Here is an 18794-nt window from a genome sequence, read left to right as displayed (position 1 = left end):
AAAGCCAACCACAAAAAGAGAGAGAAACAGCCCTGCATAAACAGCCCTCCATAAAGAAACAATAAAATGAGCGAAAACACATAGGTAAGAGGGAATATAGTGTTGTAGAATAATGAAAATATGTGAGAACTCTCTCAGGGGGTTCCTAATCTGTCTAGAAAGCATACTGCCCACGGATGGCTAGACACAGCCCTCATGACTAGTGTGCTATGCTTTTATGTGCCCACACACATCTGTTCCTAGTAACTGGTTTGTGTGCTTCTTCAGAGTCTTAAATTGTCCCTGTTTCTGCTAGCCGTTCTTATTATTGTGGTTCAACTAGATACTAATAAAAACTAATGAAATATGAATGCAAAAGCCAGTTGTTATCTCCATGAGAACCAAGCTGAATGCTTTTAAAAAACTAGATAGAAGAACCAAAGGAAGAAAGAAAAAAAGAGAGAAACAACTGTTCTCCAAGTAGGTACGAAGGAGACAACTGTAAAATTGAGGGGTTAAGAATTCAAATAGAAGACTTCTACTTTAAAATGCTATAACCAACAGTAATGGGGAGAGGAGAGCAGAAGGAAATGTGGTTCATGTAAGTGGGCCCACATGGCTTTGTATGCCCTGTAGGGTGTTTGGGTTTTATCCTGAGTTCAGGGTGAGCAAAGGTTTGAAGCAAGACACTGACAATATCAGATTCCCATTTCAGAAAGATGAGTCTGGCTGCAGAATAAAGAGTAAAGTAGCAAGACTGAATGGAGAAAGAGTTGTCAGGAAGTGGTTACAGGAACCCAAGCAAGGGATGATGGTGACCTAAGAAGGATTTCACTATTTTAAGAATCAACATTATGGGTTAAATAGGCTTTGGTGGGCTTTCTAAGAAACCAGCATTGCTAACATAGTTTTCATGGGAAAGCATGTTCCAAAGAACCAATTACATGACCATTAGCATACAACTTATTTGTGGGCTGGGAACTGTTTACAATTTATTTGCCAATAAAAATGGTAACTTCTACAGAAGTCTCATCTGCTTCCCCAAATTACAATCTTAATCTGGATCATTTCCACTGCCATTGTGAAATCTCCTTCTTATGCAGAGGACATCTAAAAAAGGTCTGTTTCTAAATATGATTTTCAAAAATAGATCTGTTCAAATGTTTGTACAAAACAGAGGTTAGACTTTGGTATTTAAGACTACAAGCTACTCTTAGTACTCAGAAAAGAAAACAAGAACACTTACTTCATGAAATACTGCTCCAGAATACGGAGACACTCCCAAGTCCAACAGTGAGAGTCCTTCAACCACTGAAAGGTAAGACATCCAAGTTCACTCTTACTTCAGAGACATATGCAGATGGCCAGAGCCCAAAGTGTTAGATACTCCCAGAAACAAGAAAGGCCTCAGTTTGTCCAACCCCCTTTACCTCATCCCCAGCAAGTGGTTTTAAAATCTTGATTTGAACACTTCAGATGATGCATAACTTTCTTCAATACAGAGCATCCCTTTCCACTGTGGGGCAGCTCTCAGGAAGAAGTTTTCTGTTAAACTGTGAGCTTTCTCTGATTTCCTTGTGATTTCCACCCACTCTAAAATGTGTTCTTGCCCCATTCCCCAAAATATGACAACAAATTAGAAGCTGGTGAGAAATGCTGTCCCTAGTGTGGGGAAGCGGGCAGTCACTCTCAAGTGCTACTTGAGTGGCACAGGTATTAACTTTTCCACAGGGAAATATGTACTTTTAAAGTATGTGTCTTTTGACATGGAAATGATTGTTCGTACAGCAATTTAGCCTAGGGAAATAACTGTATGTTCATCACGGTGCTCAAAGTACTAAAAAATAATCCCAATGTCCATTAATATTCACCTAAATGAATTATGATATGTATATATGTGTACATGTAGATACATAGATAGATGTTACAGTTAAAAATCATACTGTCATATAAATAAATAAGTGGAAGAGAAAAGAAAGCTCTTTCTCACAGATATCTGTTAAGCATCAAATGTTGAAGGAAAGATGGAAATAGAAAATCACCACTTGGCAGACCCCACTGTAATAGTGGTGAAAGACAAGATTGTCAAGGGATACTAAGATCAGAGAGTAAAAATATGATGAGAAACTGTATTTGCAAGGGGAAAAATAATTTTATGTGGACAAACTTGGCCTTCACTACTTTAATCGTGTGACCAAAGTTGGTATCACCAGCAATATGTTGAACAGTTCACACTATTAACATCAAGTAGCTCCTGAAATGATTCACTGAGATGGGGATAAAAACACTTCTGTGGTCCTCGTGCCAAAAATGTAATATCCTTGCCAAAAAAGCATAACTTCAATCTAATCATAAGAAAACACTAGGCAAACCCAAATCGAGACAAAATAACCGGCTAGTGCTCTTTAAAAATATCAAGGGGCGCCTGGGTGGCTCAGTCGGTTGAGAGCCTGACTCTTGATTTTGGCTCAGGTCAGGATCTCAGGGTCCTGGGATGGAGCTCCAGGCCAGCTCTGGGCTCAGCAGGGAGTCTATTTGAGATTCTCTGTCCCTCCCTCCTCGGCTTGTGTGTGTGTGTGTTCTAGAAAGAAAGAACTGGAAGATCAGAACGAAAGCAAGAAAGAAAGAGAGAAAGGGGGAGGGAGAGAGGGGAAAAGGAAAGGAAGGAAATATTAATTCTGAGGAAGTGTCCCGGATTGGAAGAGACTAAGGATACATAAAAACTGAATGCAGTGTGGGATCGTGGACTGAATCTTGAACCATAAAAAAGACATTAGTGGTCCAACTGATAAAATTCTAATAATAGATTAGTTATTAGTATTGCATGAATGTTAATCTTCTGGTTTAGGTCAGTGTACTATGGTTATACAGGGTGTTAACATTAGAAGAAGCTAAGGGAAGGGTAAACAGGAATTCTCTGTACTATTTTTGCAACTTTTTGAAAATTTAAAACTATCTCAAAATTAAGAGTTAAAATTAAAAAGTTTCTTACAGATATTCATTTATGAAAAGAAAGATGTTCATGAAATACTTTTTTTTTTTTTAAAGAATTTATTTATTTATTTGACAGAGAGAAATCACAAGTAGGCAGAGAGAGGAGAGAAGCAGGCTCCCCACTGAGCAGAGAGCCCGATGTGGGGCTCGATCCCAGAACCCTGAGATCATGACCTGAGCCGAAGGCAGAGGCTTTAACCCACTGAGCCACCCAGGCGCCCCCCATGAAATACTCTTAAATGAAAAGCAGGACATAACATAGCATGTCAATATGATTGAATTTTATTTTTAATATTTATAAGCATTAACCCATTTAATTGAAAGAAAATATGTATTCAGTGAGAAATGCCTCCACATAAACATAAATTCAGACATTAAATAAAATATATAAAAATTTAAAAATATAAGTGGCTCAGTCAGTTAAGCGTCTACCTTTGGATCAGGTTGAGTCCCACAATTGGCTCCTTGCTCAGTGCCTGCTTCTCCCTTTCCCTCTGCCTGCCACTCCTCCTGTTTGTGCCCTTTCTCTCTGACAAATAAATAAAATCTTAAAAAAAATACAGCGATCATCTCTGTTGATAAGATTACAGAAGATGTGTGGTTTACCTTTTCTTCATTTTCTGAATCACTAGCAATGTGTATTATTTCATAATTATTAGAAAGAAATAGGAAAATTAATTTTAAAGGAAACTGAGTGAAGGATAAAAAAAATATAAAATAGACACACAAAAACCTGCAAAATGTATGAGCTTATATATGCCTAAAATATCTCAGAAGTATGCATAAGAAACCGATATAATAAGAAACTGGTCCTTCCAGGGAACACAACTGGATGGTTCTAAGAAAGTGGTGTGGAAAGGTCCCTTTAATCATATAGCCTTTTGCACCTTTGATTTTTGAAACCTGTGATTGAATTAGCTATTCAATGATAGGTAAAATCAAAGTTACAAAGCCTGTTCCAAAAAACCTATGCATTTATAGTGAGTGGGCCTTAATTATGGCTTTAAACTTCATGGACCCACCCTAGAAGGAAACTTAATCAGTTACACAGTTCATATGGGCTGTAAAATAAAACAAACTCCATTGCTCAAGACAGCTATAACTGGTCCTTATATTAGGACCAAAAAGAAACTTCCCCCAAGGAGCCACATAAAGAGGTTGCTGTGTAACACAACTATTAAACCCTTCACTAACAGCTTTACTGGAGACCCAAGGACATGATTCATCAGGCCACTTCACAGGGTAAATCCCCACTTAACCCAAAGGCATCCCACCACAGAGCAGTAAAAGCAACTCAACAGAGCACCAGCAAGATGCTATCCAGGGACATCACTCTCCACTGGTTTAATCCAGAGGAAACAGATTCTTCAGTATGTAGCTAGAAGAACAGACTGTATACTTTTCAGGCAATTGTCTAAAATGTAACTTCTCTCAGATATGCTTTTGCTGGATATTGTACACCCGCAAATTTGTTAATGTGTTCTCTGGCAAGTACTTGGAATGCAGCTCTGCTATCTTGATGATTAAATATGATCTCATATGACTTAATTGATCCGAGGGAAGAGTCAACTTCATGTAAAAACATTTTTAAAGAAACCCCTTGCCATTTACTACCACCATCTATAACATTAAATTAAACATTAAAGGAAGAGAATAAACTCAAAATATTTTCACCTGAATACATTGATCTTTATGATAAACTTTTCATAATGTCCTTATTTTGGTGCACATGATTGAAAACTTTGGCATGGTCCACGGTACATTGGGAACATCTGAGTTATAGAATAATAAAACCCTCTAGAATATAAAAGTGAATCTACTCGTGTATTAAAGAATAACCAGGGCCCCCCAATTCTAACATATATAACAATGTCCCGATAATATTTTATTGGGAAAATTTTAAAATAGGTTTCATAAAATGTCTGTTTGGGGAAAAAACCAAAATACTCAATAAACAACAACACAAAGAACCCACAGCTTTAAGCTATTCTTCTTAAAGTACCTGCAAAATAACACCTGTGAAAAGTGCAGAGAAACTGAATAAAATTTCTGCTTCATGGGATTCTTATCCAACAACTAACATTTCAGAATAGTTGACCACAAAAACTAATTATTGCCAACCAGTCTAAAATATAAAGGGTTTTTTTTTTTATGAAGTGTCTCAACTTTTTAAGATTTTATTTTAAGTAATCTCTACACCCAACAAGGGGCTTGAACTTACAACCCCAAGATCAAGAGTTCTTATGTTCTACTACTGACTGAGCCAGCCAGGCACCCCAATAAAGTGTCTCAACTCTTAACTGACAAATCCCATGAAGCAAAAAGTCTTAGTTACCTTGATATACTCTTCCTATGGGTGATCATAAAAGCATATCATCTAGCATAAGACAAACGTCTTTGAGCTTCCCATAATGTCAAGAAGGACATGCATTCAGCTTGTTCAAAAGAAGTGGTATCCTTATATTTCTAGTCCAGAAGGTCGAAGATACAGTGTCATTCCCATAGCAATGAACACACCTAGCATCCAGCTCTTGCTTTCTAAGTAACATTCTCCCATAAAAGAAGCCAGGGATTCTTGGAGAAGTGGTTATTCCACTTCTTCCATTCCATTCCATTCCATTCCATTCCATTCCACTCCATTCCATGGCTAAACAACGGAAAATAAAAGCAAAGCCAAAAGAAAGCATCTTGTGGTTGCAGAAAGTGTCCCAATAGCCAAAGATGGAACAATTTGAGCATTAAAATAAAGATAATATAGATCATAATCCAGAAAATAAAATAAATACCTATGAATCCATACAGATATAAACTAAATGACTGAATAAATATGGAAGAAGGGACAACTCCTTCTTGCAGAAGAATTTCAACTCATAAATGAAGAAGGAATGAAGGAAATAGAAAAGTCACCATTAGAACACCACAGTGATGACTGGTGCAGGCAAATCAAGTAGTGGGTAAAAACTTAAGGAGAAACAAGATATTTACAGAGCCCCTACATACAGCCCCCAAATATTTACAGATTAAAAAGGGAGGTAACTTTACAATGGAGAAATCAGGCAGATACTATCATAAATAACCAAGGGATTAAGGATGACATCACCAGTAATAAGACCTTACAATATGATGTACCCCCAATCCAATACATTGAGAGGATCACATCACTTCAATGGGATTCTTCTCCAAAATCTTTGGTTTGAGATCCAAAAGTTGATCTCAATCTGAAAGAAAACATTAGATAAGCCCAAGTTGGAGGACATTCCACAAAATACCTGACCAGTATGTTTCGGAAGTGTCAAGGTCATAAAAGATAAGGAAAAGCTGAGGAACTCTCACCGATGGGAGAAGAATGAGGAAACACAACACTAAAGACAATATGACAGCCTGAATCAGGTGCTGGAACAAAAAAGAACAGTAGGAAAAATGGTAAACTCTGAACAACTACAGCTTGTTCAGTGGTATTAGAACAATGTCATTCTCTTAAACACTGTACCATGATTATGCAGGATGTAAACATTATAGGAAGCTGGTTTATGGATCTTTCTGTACTATCTTTGCAAATGTTTTATAATTCTAAAATTATTTCAAGTAACAGGCTTAAAAAAAAAAAATAGCAGTATCCAGTCTCTAGATCCAGCTGCCAACTTGCAGGAAATACAGAGGATGCAAGAACATGATAAACTGTACCATGAATATACAATCAGACAAATACAAACTATAGGGAACTACAGGTCAAACAGTCTGGTTTCTTTAACAGGTAAGAAAAGGATGGCATGGATGGGGATCTTAATGGTTAAGGGAGACTTAAAACAAATATATATAAAAATTTTTGTTTCGGGGCAAGACTAAGCTGTAGTAACTAGGGACACTCATTTGGGCAATAAAATGAAAAGAATGTAAAGATGTCATGACTCTAATATAAAAGTCAGGATAACAGTTACTTAATGAAGGGTGGGCTGTGACTGGGATGGGGCATATGGAAGGCTTTTATAGTAAGTAGAAAAGTTCTGATTCTTGATTTGAATGATGGGTACAAAAGTGTTTGCCTTCTAATAATTCACTCTGTAACACACTATTGTGTGTGGTTTACTAATTCTCCACTTCAACAATAGAGGTTTTATTTTATTTATTTTTTTTTTTAAGTAGTGCTATCAGAAGTGTTCTTCCTGACCCTGACCCTGACCCTCATGGCTACACTGGAGGTAGGTTTCTAAACAAGAGTTAACAGCTTGGGATCTACCCTGAACTCACAAGGCTACGCCTATACTGATTCCTAATCACTAGGTCAAGGCTGAGGAAAGACCAAAATATGATTAAAAAAAACAAAAGTTCCAAAAGTATTTCCAACAGATTACTATACAAGATGGTATAGAGTAAACTGTGGTGGAACAGCAATGTCTAAAGACTGCCAGTTATTCAAGTTATTCACATTAAACACTCTTTGACTTAATCTCTCTGTGCTTCCATTTTCTCTTCTATAAAATAGGGTATTCACTTGTAGGGCCATATAGCTTAGGGCCATTGTGGTGATTAAAATAGTTCTTAAACATATCTAGAATGCTTAGATCAGGGTGCCTGGGTGGCTCAGTGGGTTAAGCCTCTGCCTTCAGCTCAGGTCATAATCTCAGGGTACTGGGATCGAGCCCCATGTCAGACTCTGCTCAGCAGTGAGCCTGCTTCCCCCTTTCCCTCTGTCTGCCTCTCTGCCTACTTGTGGTCTCTCTCTCTCTGTGTCAAATAAATAAATAAAATCTTAAAAGAAAAAAAAAAATCAGTCCATGAGGGGCACCTGGGTGGCCCAGTCAGTTAAGCATCCCACTTTTGATTTAGGGCCAGTTCATGATCTCAGGGTCATGAGATCAAGCCCCAAGCTCAACTCTACACCACGGGTAGAGCCTGCTTAAGATTCTCTCTCCTTTCCCTCTGTCCCTTCCCCCCTCCACTAATGCACGCACTCTATTTCTCTTGGGAAAATAAAAATCAGTCTGCCAACCAAAATCTACTTGGATCCACAGCCCTTCACCCAAACAACTGGATACTCAAAAAACTCATGTGAAATGAATGAATGAGTGTCATGTGAAACCAGAAGGGCTCCTACATCAATATTTTTTAAATGTCTGCCTGTTAGGGTTAAATTCAATCACTTGCTTTTTAAAATATCCCATCTTAAAGTATACTCTGAAGACAAGTGATACTTACAGATGTTGTACCATCCCTCTACCCACTATTCCTGTTTAAAACAGGACAAACAATTATCCTGACCCAATCAGATTCAGATGGGTGTCTACCAAATCTCTCTCTAGCTCTGACACTGGCCCCAAGCTCCAGACCTAAACCTTTGAATATCATACTAAATATCATACACACATCAAACACTTACTGTTGTCCTTTCTGACTCACCTATTTCAGTCAATATCACAACGGTTCTATTATTTAAATTCAAATTCCTAGAATTAGCTATTTTGGCTTTCAATATCATGCTAAGAGCTTCAACATGGATTATCTCTTTTAACGGGGTACATATTATAACTTCCTGTTTTCCAGATGAGAAAACTGATGTTGGGGATCACACCAATATAAGTGGCAAAGGATAAAAAGATTTAAACCCTTTTAAAGATCCCAGACCTGGGACGCCTGGGTGGCTCAGTTGGTTAAGCAGCTGCCTTCGGCTCAGGTCATGATCCCAGCGTCCTGGGATCGAGTCCCACAACGGGCTCCTTGCTCCGCAGGGAGTCTGCTTCTCCCTCTGACTCTGCCTGCCTCTCTGTCTGCCTGTGCTCACTCTCACTCGCTCTCTCTCTGACAAATAAATAAGTAAAATCTTTAAAAAAAAAAAAAAAAAGATCCCAGACCTGGGGCACTGGGGTGACTCAGTAGTTAGGTGTCCAACTCTTGATCTTAACTCAGGTTTTGATCTCAGGGTGGTGAGTTCAAACTCTGTGTTGGACGCCACACCGGGCATGGAGCCTAGTTTTAAAAAAAAAAAGACTGCAGACCCTGTGCTCTTAATCACCGTACTACATCGCCTCATCTTTAGATCCTTCACCCTGTCCATCCTATATGCAACCAGAGTTTATCTTTTCTTTTCTTCAATATTTGTTCAACAGTAATGACGCAACTATTCTATGCCAGGCATAAAGGATTCAGGAATGAATAAAATAGTTCTGGCCCTCAAGGAACTCACAGTACAGTGGAGAAACCAGATATAAACAAATAGATATAATAAAAAGTGAGAAATGCTCTCAATAGAGGTATGTATAAGGTGCTAAGAGAACAGAGGAAGGAGGGCCTAATATTGCCCTGGGGCTTCTTGTATCTAGAAGAAAGCAGGAACCAAGTGGCTTCAACACAAACAATTTAGTTTGTTCAACAAATTATTATATGCACATATTATATTCAAGGATTATCAAATCTAAGCTCTCACCATCACACAGAAGAATTACTATTACCTTTATTACCATTTGTCAACTGGAAAACCTGGGCATATTACTTAACTTCTCTAAATTTCAGTTTCCTCATCTGTAAAATGGGGGAAATAACACCATCTAACACAGAGAATAACTGGAGGATAAAAGAGGCTTACCACAGTCTTTAACATATAGTATTCTTAGAAACCTAAATTTGGGGGCACCTGGGTGGCTCAGTGGGTTAAAGCCTCTGCCTTCGGCTCGGGTCATGATCCCAGGATCCTGGGATCGAGCCCCACATCGGGCTCTCTGCTCAGCAGGGAGCCTGCTTCCTCCTCTTTCTCTGCCTACCTCTCAGCCTACTTGTAATCTCTGCCTGTCAAATAAATAAATAAAATCTTTAAAAAAAAAAAAAGAAACCTAAATTTGAATTATTCATAAAACAACCATTCATTATCCCATTCCCCCATTCAAAAATGTCTATGGGATAAAACTCCAGTATTTAAAGTTCCAGGATATGGGTGCTTGGGTGGCTCAGTCAATGAAGTGTCTGTCTTCGGCTCAGGTCATGATCCTGCAGTCCTGGAGTGGCCTGCGGTTGGGCTCCCTGCTCAGAGGGGAGTCTACTTCTCCCTCTCTCTGTGCTCCTTCCCCTGCCCATGCTCTCTCTCACTCTCAAATAAATAAATAAAATTTAAAAAAAAAAATTTAAAAGGAGCGCCTGGGTGGTTCAGTCATTAAGTGCCTGCCTTCAGTTCAGGTCATAATTCCGGGGTCCTGGAATCGAGCCCTGCACCCGGCTCCTTGCTCAGAGGGGAGACTGCTTCTCCCTTCCCCTGTGCCTGCTTGTAAGCGCTTTCTGTCTGTCAAATAAATAAATCTTTAAAAAGAATTTGGCGGTATATAAACCAATTAATAACAAAATCAAAGAAACATATCAAAAACAATACAATAATAGTAGGGGACTTTAACACTCCCCTCACTGAAATGGACAGATCATCCAAGCAAAAGATCAACAAGGAAATAAAGGCCTTAAATGACACACTGGACCAGATGGACATCACAGATATATTCAGAACATTTCATACCAAAGCAACAAAATACACATTCTTCTCTGGTGCACATGGAACATTCTCCAGAATAGATCACACCCTGGGTCACAAATCAGGTCTCAACCGGTATCAAATCAGATTGGGATCATTCCCTGCATATTTTCAGACCACAGTGCTCTGAAGCTAGAACTCAATCACAAGAGGAAATTTGGAAAGAACCCAAATACATGGAGACTAAACAGCATCCTTTTAAAGAATGGGTCAACCAGGAAATTAAAGAAGAACTGAAAAAATTCATGGAAACAAATGATCATGAAAACACGACGGTTCAAAATCTGTGGGACACAGCAAAGGCAGTCTTGAGAGGAAAATATATACCGGTACAAGACTTTCTCAAGAAACAAGAAAGGTCTCAAGTACACAACTTAACCCTACACCTAAAGGAGCTGGAAAAAGAACAAGAAAGAAACCCTAAACCCAGCAGGAGAAGATAAATAATAAAGATCAGAGCAGAAATCAATGAAATAGAAACCAAAAAAACAATAGAACAAATCAATGAAACTAGGAGCTGTTTCTTTGAAAGAATTAATAAGATTGATAAACCCCTGGCCAGACTTATCAAAAAGAAAAGAGAAAGGACCCAAATAAATAAATAAATAAATAAAATGAATGAAAGAGGAGAGATCACAACTAACACCAAAGAAATACAAACAATTATAAGAACACACTATGAGCAACTCTACGCAAACAAATTTGACAATCTGGAAGAAATGGGTGCATTTCTAGGGACATATAAACAGCCACAACTGAACCAGGAAGAAATAGAAAACCTGAACAGACCCATAACCAGTAAGGAGATTGAAACAGCCATCAAAAATCTCCAAACAAACAAAAGCCCAGGGCCAGACGGCTTCCCAGGGGAATTCTACCAAATGTTTAAAGAACTAATTTGTATTCTCCTGAAACTGTTCCAAAAAACAGAAATGGAAGGAAAACTTCCAAACTCATTTTATAAGGCCAACATCACCTTGATCCCAAAACCAGACAAGGATCCCATCAAAAAAGAGAACTACAGACCAATATCCTTGATGAACACAGATGCGAAAATTCTCACCAAAATACTAGCCAATAGGATTCAACAGTACATTAAAAGGATTATTCACCACGACCAAGTGGGATTTATTCCAGGCCCGCAAGGTTGGTTCAACATCTGCAAATCAATCAATGTGATACAACACATTAATAAAAGAAAGAACAATAACCATATGATACTCCCAGTAAATGCTGAAAAAGCATTTGACAAAGTAGCATCCCTTCCTGATCAAAATTCTTCAAAGTGTGGGGACAGAGGGCACATACCTCAATATTATCAAAGCCATCTATTAAAAACCTACCACAAATATCATTCTCAATGGAGAAAAACTGAAAGCTTTTCCACTAAGGTCAGGAACACGGCAGGGATGTCCATTATCACCACTACTATTCAACACAGTACTAGAATTCCTAGCCTCAGCAATCAGACAACAAAAGGAAATTAAAGGCATCCAAATTGGCAAAGAAGAAGTCAAACTATCCCTCTTCGCAGATGATATGATACTATATGTGGAAAACCCAAAAGACTCCACTCCAAAACTGCTAGAACTTATACAGGAATTCAGTAAAGTGTCAGGATAGAAAATCAATGCACAGAAATCAGTTGCATTTCTCTACACCAACAAGAAAGAAGAAAGAAAAATTAAGGAGTCAATCCCATTTACAATTGCACCCAAAACTATAAGATATCTGGAATAAACCTAACCAAAGAGGCTAAGAATCTATACTCAAAAAACTATAAAGTACTCATGAAAGAAATTGAGGAAGACACAAAGAAATGGAAAAATGTTTCATGCTCCTGAATTAGAAGAACATATATTGTGAAAATGTCTATGCTACCTAAAGCAATCTACATATTTAATGCAATTCCTATCAAAATACCATGCATTTTTTTTTCAAAGAAATGGAACAAATAACCCTAAAATTTATATGGAATCAGAAAAGACCTCGAATAGCCAAAGGAATATTGAAAAAGAAAGCCAAAGTTGGTGGCATCACAATTCCGGACTTCAAGCTCTATTACAAAGCTGTCATCATCAAGACAGCATGGTACTGGCAAAAAAAACCAGACAAACAGATCAATGGAACAGAATAGAGAGCCCAGAAATAGACCCTCAACTCTATGGTCAACTAATCTTCGACAAAGCAGGAAAGAATGTCCAATGGAAAAAAGACAGCCTCTTCAATAAATGGTGTTGGGAAAATTGGACAGCCACATGCAGAAAAATGTAATTGGACCATTTCCATACACCACACACGAAAATAGACAAAATGGATAAAGGACCTCAAGGCGAAAAAGGAATCCATCAAAATCCTTGAGAGGAACACAGGCAGCAACCTCTTCGACCTCAGCCGCAGCAACTTGTTCCTAGGAACATTGCCAAAGGCAAGGGAAGCAAGGACAAAAATGAACTATTGGGATTTCATCAAGATCAAAAGCTTCTGCACAGCAAAGGAAACAGTTAACAAAACCAAAAGACAACTGACAGAATGGGAGAAGATATTTGCAAATGACATATCAGATAAAGGGCTAGTGTCCAAAATCTATAAAGAACTTAGCAAACTCAACACCCAAAGAATAATCCAATCAAGAAATGGGCAGAAGACATAAACAGACATTTCTGCAAAGAAAACATCCAGATGGCCAACAGACACATGAAAAAGTGCTCCACATCACTCGGCATCAGGGAAATACAAATCAAAACCACAATGAGATATCACCTCACACCAGTCAGAATGGCTAAAATTAACAAATCAGGAAATGACAGATGACGGCGAGGATGTGGAGAAAGGGGAACCCTCCTACACTGTTGGTGGGAATGCAAGCTGGTGCAACCACTCTGGAAAACAGCTTGGAGGTTCCTCAAAATGTTGAAAATAGGACTACCCTACGACCCAGCAATTGCACTACTGGGTATTTACCCTAAAGATACAAGCGTAGTGATCCAAAGGGGTACGTGCACCTGAATGTTTATAGCAGCAATGTCCACAATAGCCAAACTATGGAAAGAACCTAGATGTCCATCAACAGATGAATGGATAAAAAAGATGTGGTATATATACACAATGGAATACTATGCAGCCATCAAAAGAAATGAAATCTTGCCATTTGCGACGACGTGGATGGAACTAGAGGGTATCATGCTTAGCGAAATAAGTCAATCAGAGAAAGACAACTATCATATGATCTCCCTGATATGAGGAAGTGGAGATGCAACATGGTGGATAAAAGGGGTAGGAGAAGAATGAATGAAACAAGATGGGATTGGGAGGGAGACAAACCATAAGTGACTCTTAATCTCACAAAACAAACTGAGGGTTGCTGGGGGGAGGGGGTTTGGGAGAGGGGGTTGCAGTTATGGACATTGGGGAGGGTATGTGCTATGGTGAGTGCTGTAAAGTGTGTAAACCTGGTGATTCACAGACCTATACCCCTGGGGATAAAAATATATGTTTATAAAAAATTAAAAATTTAAAAAAAAAAGAATTTGGTGGGGTGGGGGGAGGCTTGGTGGCTCAATGGGTTAAGCCTCTGCCTTCAGCTCAGGTCATGATCTCAGAGTCCTGGGATCAAGCCCCACATCGGCTCTCTGTTCAGCAGGGAGCCTGCTTCCCTTCCTCTCTCTCTGCCTGCTTCTCTGTCTACTTGTGATCTCTGTCTGTCAAATAAATAAATAAATATATAATCTTTAAAAAAAAAATTTTTTTTAAGCTACAAAGCTCAAGGACACAAACAATATTTCTGGGGTGCTGTCACTTCTGTAATGTTCTGTTTCTCGATCTGGATGCTGACTACGAGTATACAGTTTGTAAAAATTCATTGAGCCCTACACTTACTATATGTGCATTGTACGTATATTGTACTTCAGTAAAAAAGTTTTTTAAAAAATCTTTAAATTCTGTCCCTAACCCATACCCCATTACTACCCCACTTTGTACATTTCACACTCTTCAACATTTTCTTGATCCTGTTTACCTTCTGCTACCTGGAACTCTCCTTTCTGTAATCTCCCTTTCCAAATTCTACATTCAACAGTTAGCTCAGAGCCCACATCCTCAGGAAACTGGAAAAGGAGAGGGGCATTTTCTTCACAGCTGAAACTCCAGGTAAGGAACTGGATGTACAAAGAACATTTTTCAAAAACGATTACAACTGTCTCCCCCACTAGTCTGTGGATCCTTCAGCACAAACTCTATCTCATTGGAGGCGCTGGTAGAAAATTGCGCCTGAGGAAGAACTTAAGAAACAGTAAGTGGGTAGGAGAAGAATGAATGAAACAAGATGGGATTGGGAGGGAGACAAACCATAAGTGACTCTTAATCTCACAAAACAAACTGAGGGTTGCTGGAGGGAGGGGGGTTGGGAGAAGGGGGGTGGGGTTACGGACATTGGGGAGGGTATGTGCTTTGGTGAGTGCTGTGAAGTGTGTAAACCTGGCGATTCACAGACCTGTACCCCTGGGGATAAAAATATATGTTTATAAAAAATTAAAAAAAAAAAAAAAACAGTAAGAAATGCTGCACTGCAAGTTCCAAACTGAGAACAGGAGTCTAAGCACACTCACACACTCTACTCTCTGAGGCAAGACTGTTCCCCTCACTTGGGGGCCTCCTTCACACACCATACCATACCCCCGGGGGCGCCACATGCGATCCCTCATCAAATCCCAACCCCTCCGCAAATCCCACTCCATTGACCATTCCCTTTTCTTAAACCTAGCCTTCCTCAGACCACGCCCCTCTGCTCAGGACCAGAGGGGGACACACCCCCTCAGTTCCCAAAGCTCAGGTGTGCCTGCCCCTAAGGCCCAAAGCTCGCCCCACAGTCCCACGACCCCTCCCTCTGGCAGCCCCGCCCTCAGGCCCCGCCCTCCCGCCCTCTCAGACGTCGCCAGAGCGGGTCAGTTCCCTTAGAATCTTGAGCTTGAGGCCACTGCCCCCGCCTCCCATTCACTGAGGCCAGGAGAGCACAGGCGGAGCCTGGCCACCTACTCTAGCCAGTGGCCTCACCTCTCTTCCAAGAGCTCAGTGGGGACACCACCTCGACCCGTTCGGAAATGAACTCGGCCAGACTGGAGCGGAACAAGGCCGCCCGCACGGTCACGGCCACCACCAGCACCAGAGCCAAGGGAGCCGCCATGATAGCTGGGGCGGGCGCGCAGGCGGGAGGGAAACGCCAGGCGGAAAAGTCTTGCGACCTGTGCGCCACCCTCTGTAGTTCCGCGGCTTAGCGCGCCTTGCGGCTGCCGCTAGAACGCCCAGACTGGGGACTACCGCTCCCAGGAAGCCTTGCGGCGAGATGGGGCGGGAGGACGTAGAGCGGGGCGTCTCAAGCTCCCAGCGTAGTCTTGGGTAACGTCTCGTAAGACCGCAGGTGTACTGTAAAAGCACTGGGTGCTACGGGAAGTAGACCAGTGAAGGCGTTATCTTCCGAAAATAAGGAGCAAGTTTTCTGAAGAGTTGTTAATTTTACTCTTGTGGAAATGCCCTTTTTTTTTTTTTAAAGTAAATGTGCTGCGGAAGCGAGCAGTTGTGTAAATGCTTTTAATGTTCGGATGTTTCCCTTTTATGTTTTTAAAGATTTTTTTTTTTAAGATTTTATTTATTTATTTGACAGAGAGAGAGAGTAAGCAGGGGGAGTGGCAGGGAGAGGAAGAAGCAGGCTCCCACTGAGCAAAGAGCCGGACTTGGGGCTGGATCCTAGGACTCTGGAATCATGACTTGAGCAGAAGGCAGGCAGACACATTATACTGGGCCACCCAGGCGCCCCTCCTTTTATGTTTTTAAAGGATATTAAATATGTATTCACTTACGTATTCTACACTTGTGTAATGACCACCACCTGTATGCAAGGCACTATATTGGGTTCTGAAGATATATTTTGGAGTAGTAGATAGGTTTATTTGCTCTGCAGCCTTGAACGAGTTGCTTAACTTTTCTGTGTTCTGTGCTTCAGGTCCTTCTTCTGAAAAATATGCTGATTATTAGCCCATGGGTCCTATGGACTCACTAGAACCGATTAAGGAATGCTTAGAAATTTTGCTAGTTGCTTTTTAACATAATTATCAAGAATTAAATTATATAGACTTATAATACTAAAACAAGGTAATAAATACTCAAAACTCATTACTTCTTATTTTATTACATTTTTTATTTGTGCTCTTGAGGTTACTTATCACTAGTAATATACTGTGGCACATGCTGTATAATGGTGTGCTACTGCCCCTTAGTTACCAAATTGGTGTTCAGGAACTTCGGGTGTAGCTTAAAAACCCTCCCCGAGGAGAGTGTTTGCACACAGAAATTAATAAGCACTACAAATCAGAGTTTTGGACTTTGGAGAGCTCATTGATAAGCTTTAAGTAACACACCACTTAATTAATGTATGAAAAGTGCTTATCGTGAGTGCTTAAGTGTTAGCTATAATAATTAATATCAAAATATAAAAGGGGGCGCCTGGGTGGCTCAGTGGGTAAAGCCTCTGCCTTCAGCTCAGGTCATGATCTCAGAGTCCTGGGATGGAGCTCCACATCGGGCTCTGCTCAGCAGGGAGCCTGCTTTCCCCTCTCTCTCTGCCTGCCTCTCTGCCTACTTGTGATCTCTTTCTCTGTGTGTCAAATAAATAAATAAAATCTTTTTAAAAAATAAAATGAAGTATAGAAGGAAATTTCAGATCTGAGAATAAGATGAGACAGTTTGTATGATCAATAATAACTTGGTGGGGGGCTCAATTGGCAAGTGGCTGTCTTCCCCTCAGGTTGTGGATCCTTGGGTCTTGAGATGCAGCCCCGTATTGGGCTCCCTGCTCAGTGGGGAGTCTGCTTCTTCCTCTCTCTCTACCCCACCTCCCAGTGGTGTGCTCACTCACTCTCTCAAAATCTTTTTAAAAAGCATAACTTGGGGGGCGCCTGGGTGGCTCAGTGGGTTGGGCCTCTGCCTTCGGCTCAGGTCATGATCTCAGGGTCCTGGGATTGAGCCCCGCGTTGGGCTCTCTTCTTGGCGGGGAGCCTGCTTCCTCCTCTCTCTCTGCCTGCCTCCTTGCCTACTTGTGATCTCTCTCTGTCAAATAATAAAATAAAAAATAAAATCTTAAAAAAAAAAAAGCATAACTTGGTAGAAGTGTGTTGGTAACACTGTTCAGGGCCATCAGGGAAGGCTCTGGGAAGAGGTGACATTTGAGCTGAGATCCAAAGGGTGAGAAACTAATCAGAGCTGACAACTGGAAGAAACAGACTCTGATTCAGGAAATAGCAAGATGTGTTTGGGAAAGAAAACAAGTGTGTTCCAAGTGGAGACAGTAGTAGAAGGTGTGGGTGGAGAAGCAGATAGTCGCCAATCAGGTAGGGACCTGTTTGCCATGGCTGGGAGTTTCGACTTTATTCAAAGTGTAATCCACGTACCATTGGAGGATTTTAAACTTCCAGTGGTGCTTAAAGTGGTGTAGTCAAGCGTATATATTTTTTAAAAGATCATTATATCAGGTGCCTGTGTGGCTCAGTTGGTTAAGTGGCTGCATTTGGCTCAGGTCATGATCCCAGAGTCCCTGAACTGAGTCCCGCATTGGGCTCCCAGCTCCACGAGGAGTCTGCTTCTCCTTCTGACCTCCCCTCTCATGCTCTCTCTCACTGTCTCTCTTTCCAAAACAAAAACAAAACAAAACAAAAAACCACCAGTATATCCCCCAGCTATATACTGGGTGTGGGGGAATATTGCGGTGACAAAATTGCCCCCCGCCGCCTTTGTGAGACTTGAAGAGGAGTTGAAGAGATGTGATAGTCTTAAGAATAACACAAATAAAAGTAAGATCATAAATCATAATGAGACAAGGAAAAGGGGGATCAGGATGCTAGGAAAATACAAAAATGAGCCCTGGAGCTGATAGCTTTCTTGACCAATGGGAGGGGTAGGTCTGCAGTGGGACAGGCAATCATAAAGGAATAGGAAGAGGCGCTCTCATCCTTTGAGCCCTGTTCTGCCAAACACGGGGCCGTACTTTTAACACACATTAACTTATTTAGTCCTCATTGCCTTCCTTCCTAAAGATTGCTTCCTCTTTTACATAAAAGGAGATCTATGTATTACATCATCATAGAGTGAAGCTATTACATCATGAAAAGTGGAGGTGATTCTAACACAAACTACATAATGAAGATTGAACAAGATTATGCAACATAAAATGGTTAGCACATACCATGTGCTCGATATACGTTCATTAACTGTTTCATTATTGTTTACATCATCCTAACAGAAGGCTTAAAAATTCTCCTTAGGC

General features: G+C 40.3%; 1 protein-coding gene across 2 annotated transcripts in view; it reads right to left on the bottom strand.

Moving 5' to 3' along the window:
- Positions 1-15705, bottom strand: part of PIGU (phosphatidylinositol glycan anchor biosynthesis class U) — a 90956-nt gene extending 75251 nt beyond the window's left edge. The window contains exons 1-2 of one of the 2 annotated variants that reach the window (XM_032350902.1): positions 15533-15705; positions 1226-1290 (exon numbers count right to left, since the gene is read on the bottom strand). In XM_032350902.1, the coding sequence (XP_032206793.1) occupies positions 1226-1290; positions 15533-15662 (195 nt within the window). In that variant the 5' untranslated portion in view covers positions 15663-15705. The remainder of the gene's footprint in view (positions 1-1225; positions 1291-15532) is intronic. The other variant, XM_032350903.1, reaches the window with a different exon arrangement.
- Between the last annotated feature and the right edge of the window lie 3089 nt (positions 15706-18794).

Source organism: Mustela erminea, chromosome 7, assembly GCF_009829155.1.
Source record: "Mustela erminea isolate mMusErm1 chromosome 7, mMusErm1.Pri, whole genome shotgun sequence".
Lineage (NCBI taxonomy): Eukaryota > Metazoa > Chordata > Mammalia > Carnivora > Mustelidae > Mustela > Mustela erminea.
This window is presented reverse-complemented; position numbering and strand designations above follow the sequence as displayed.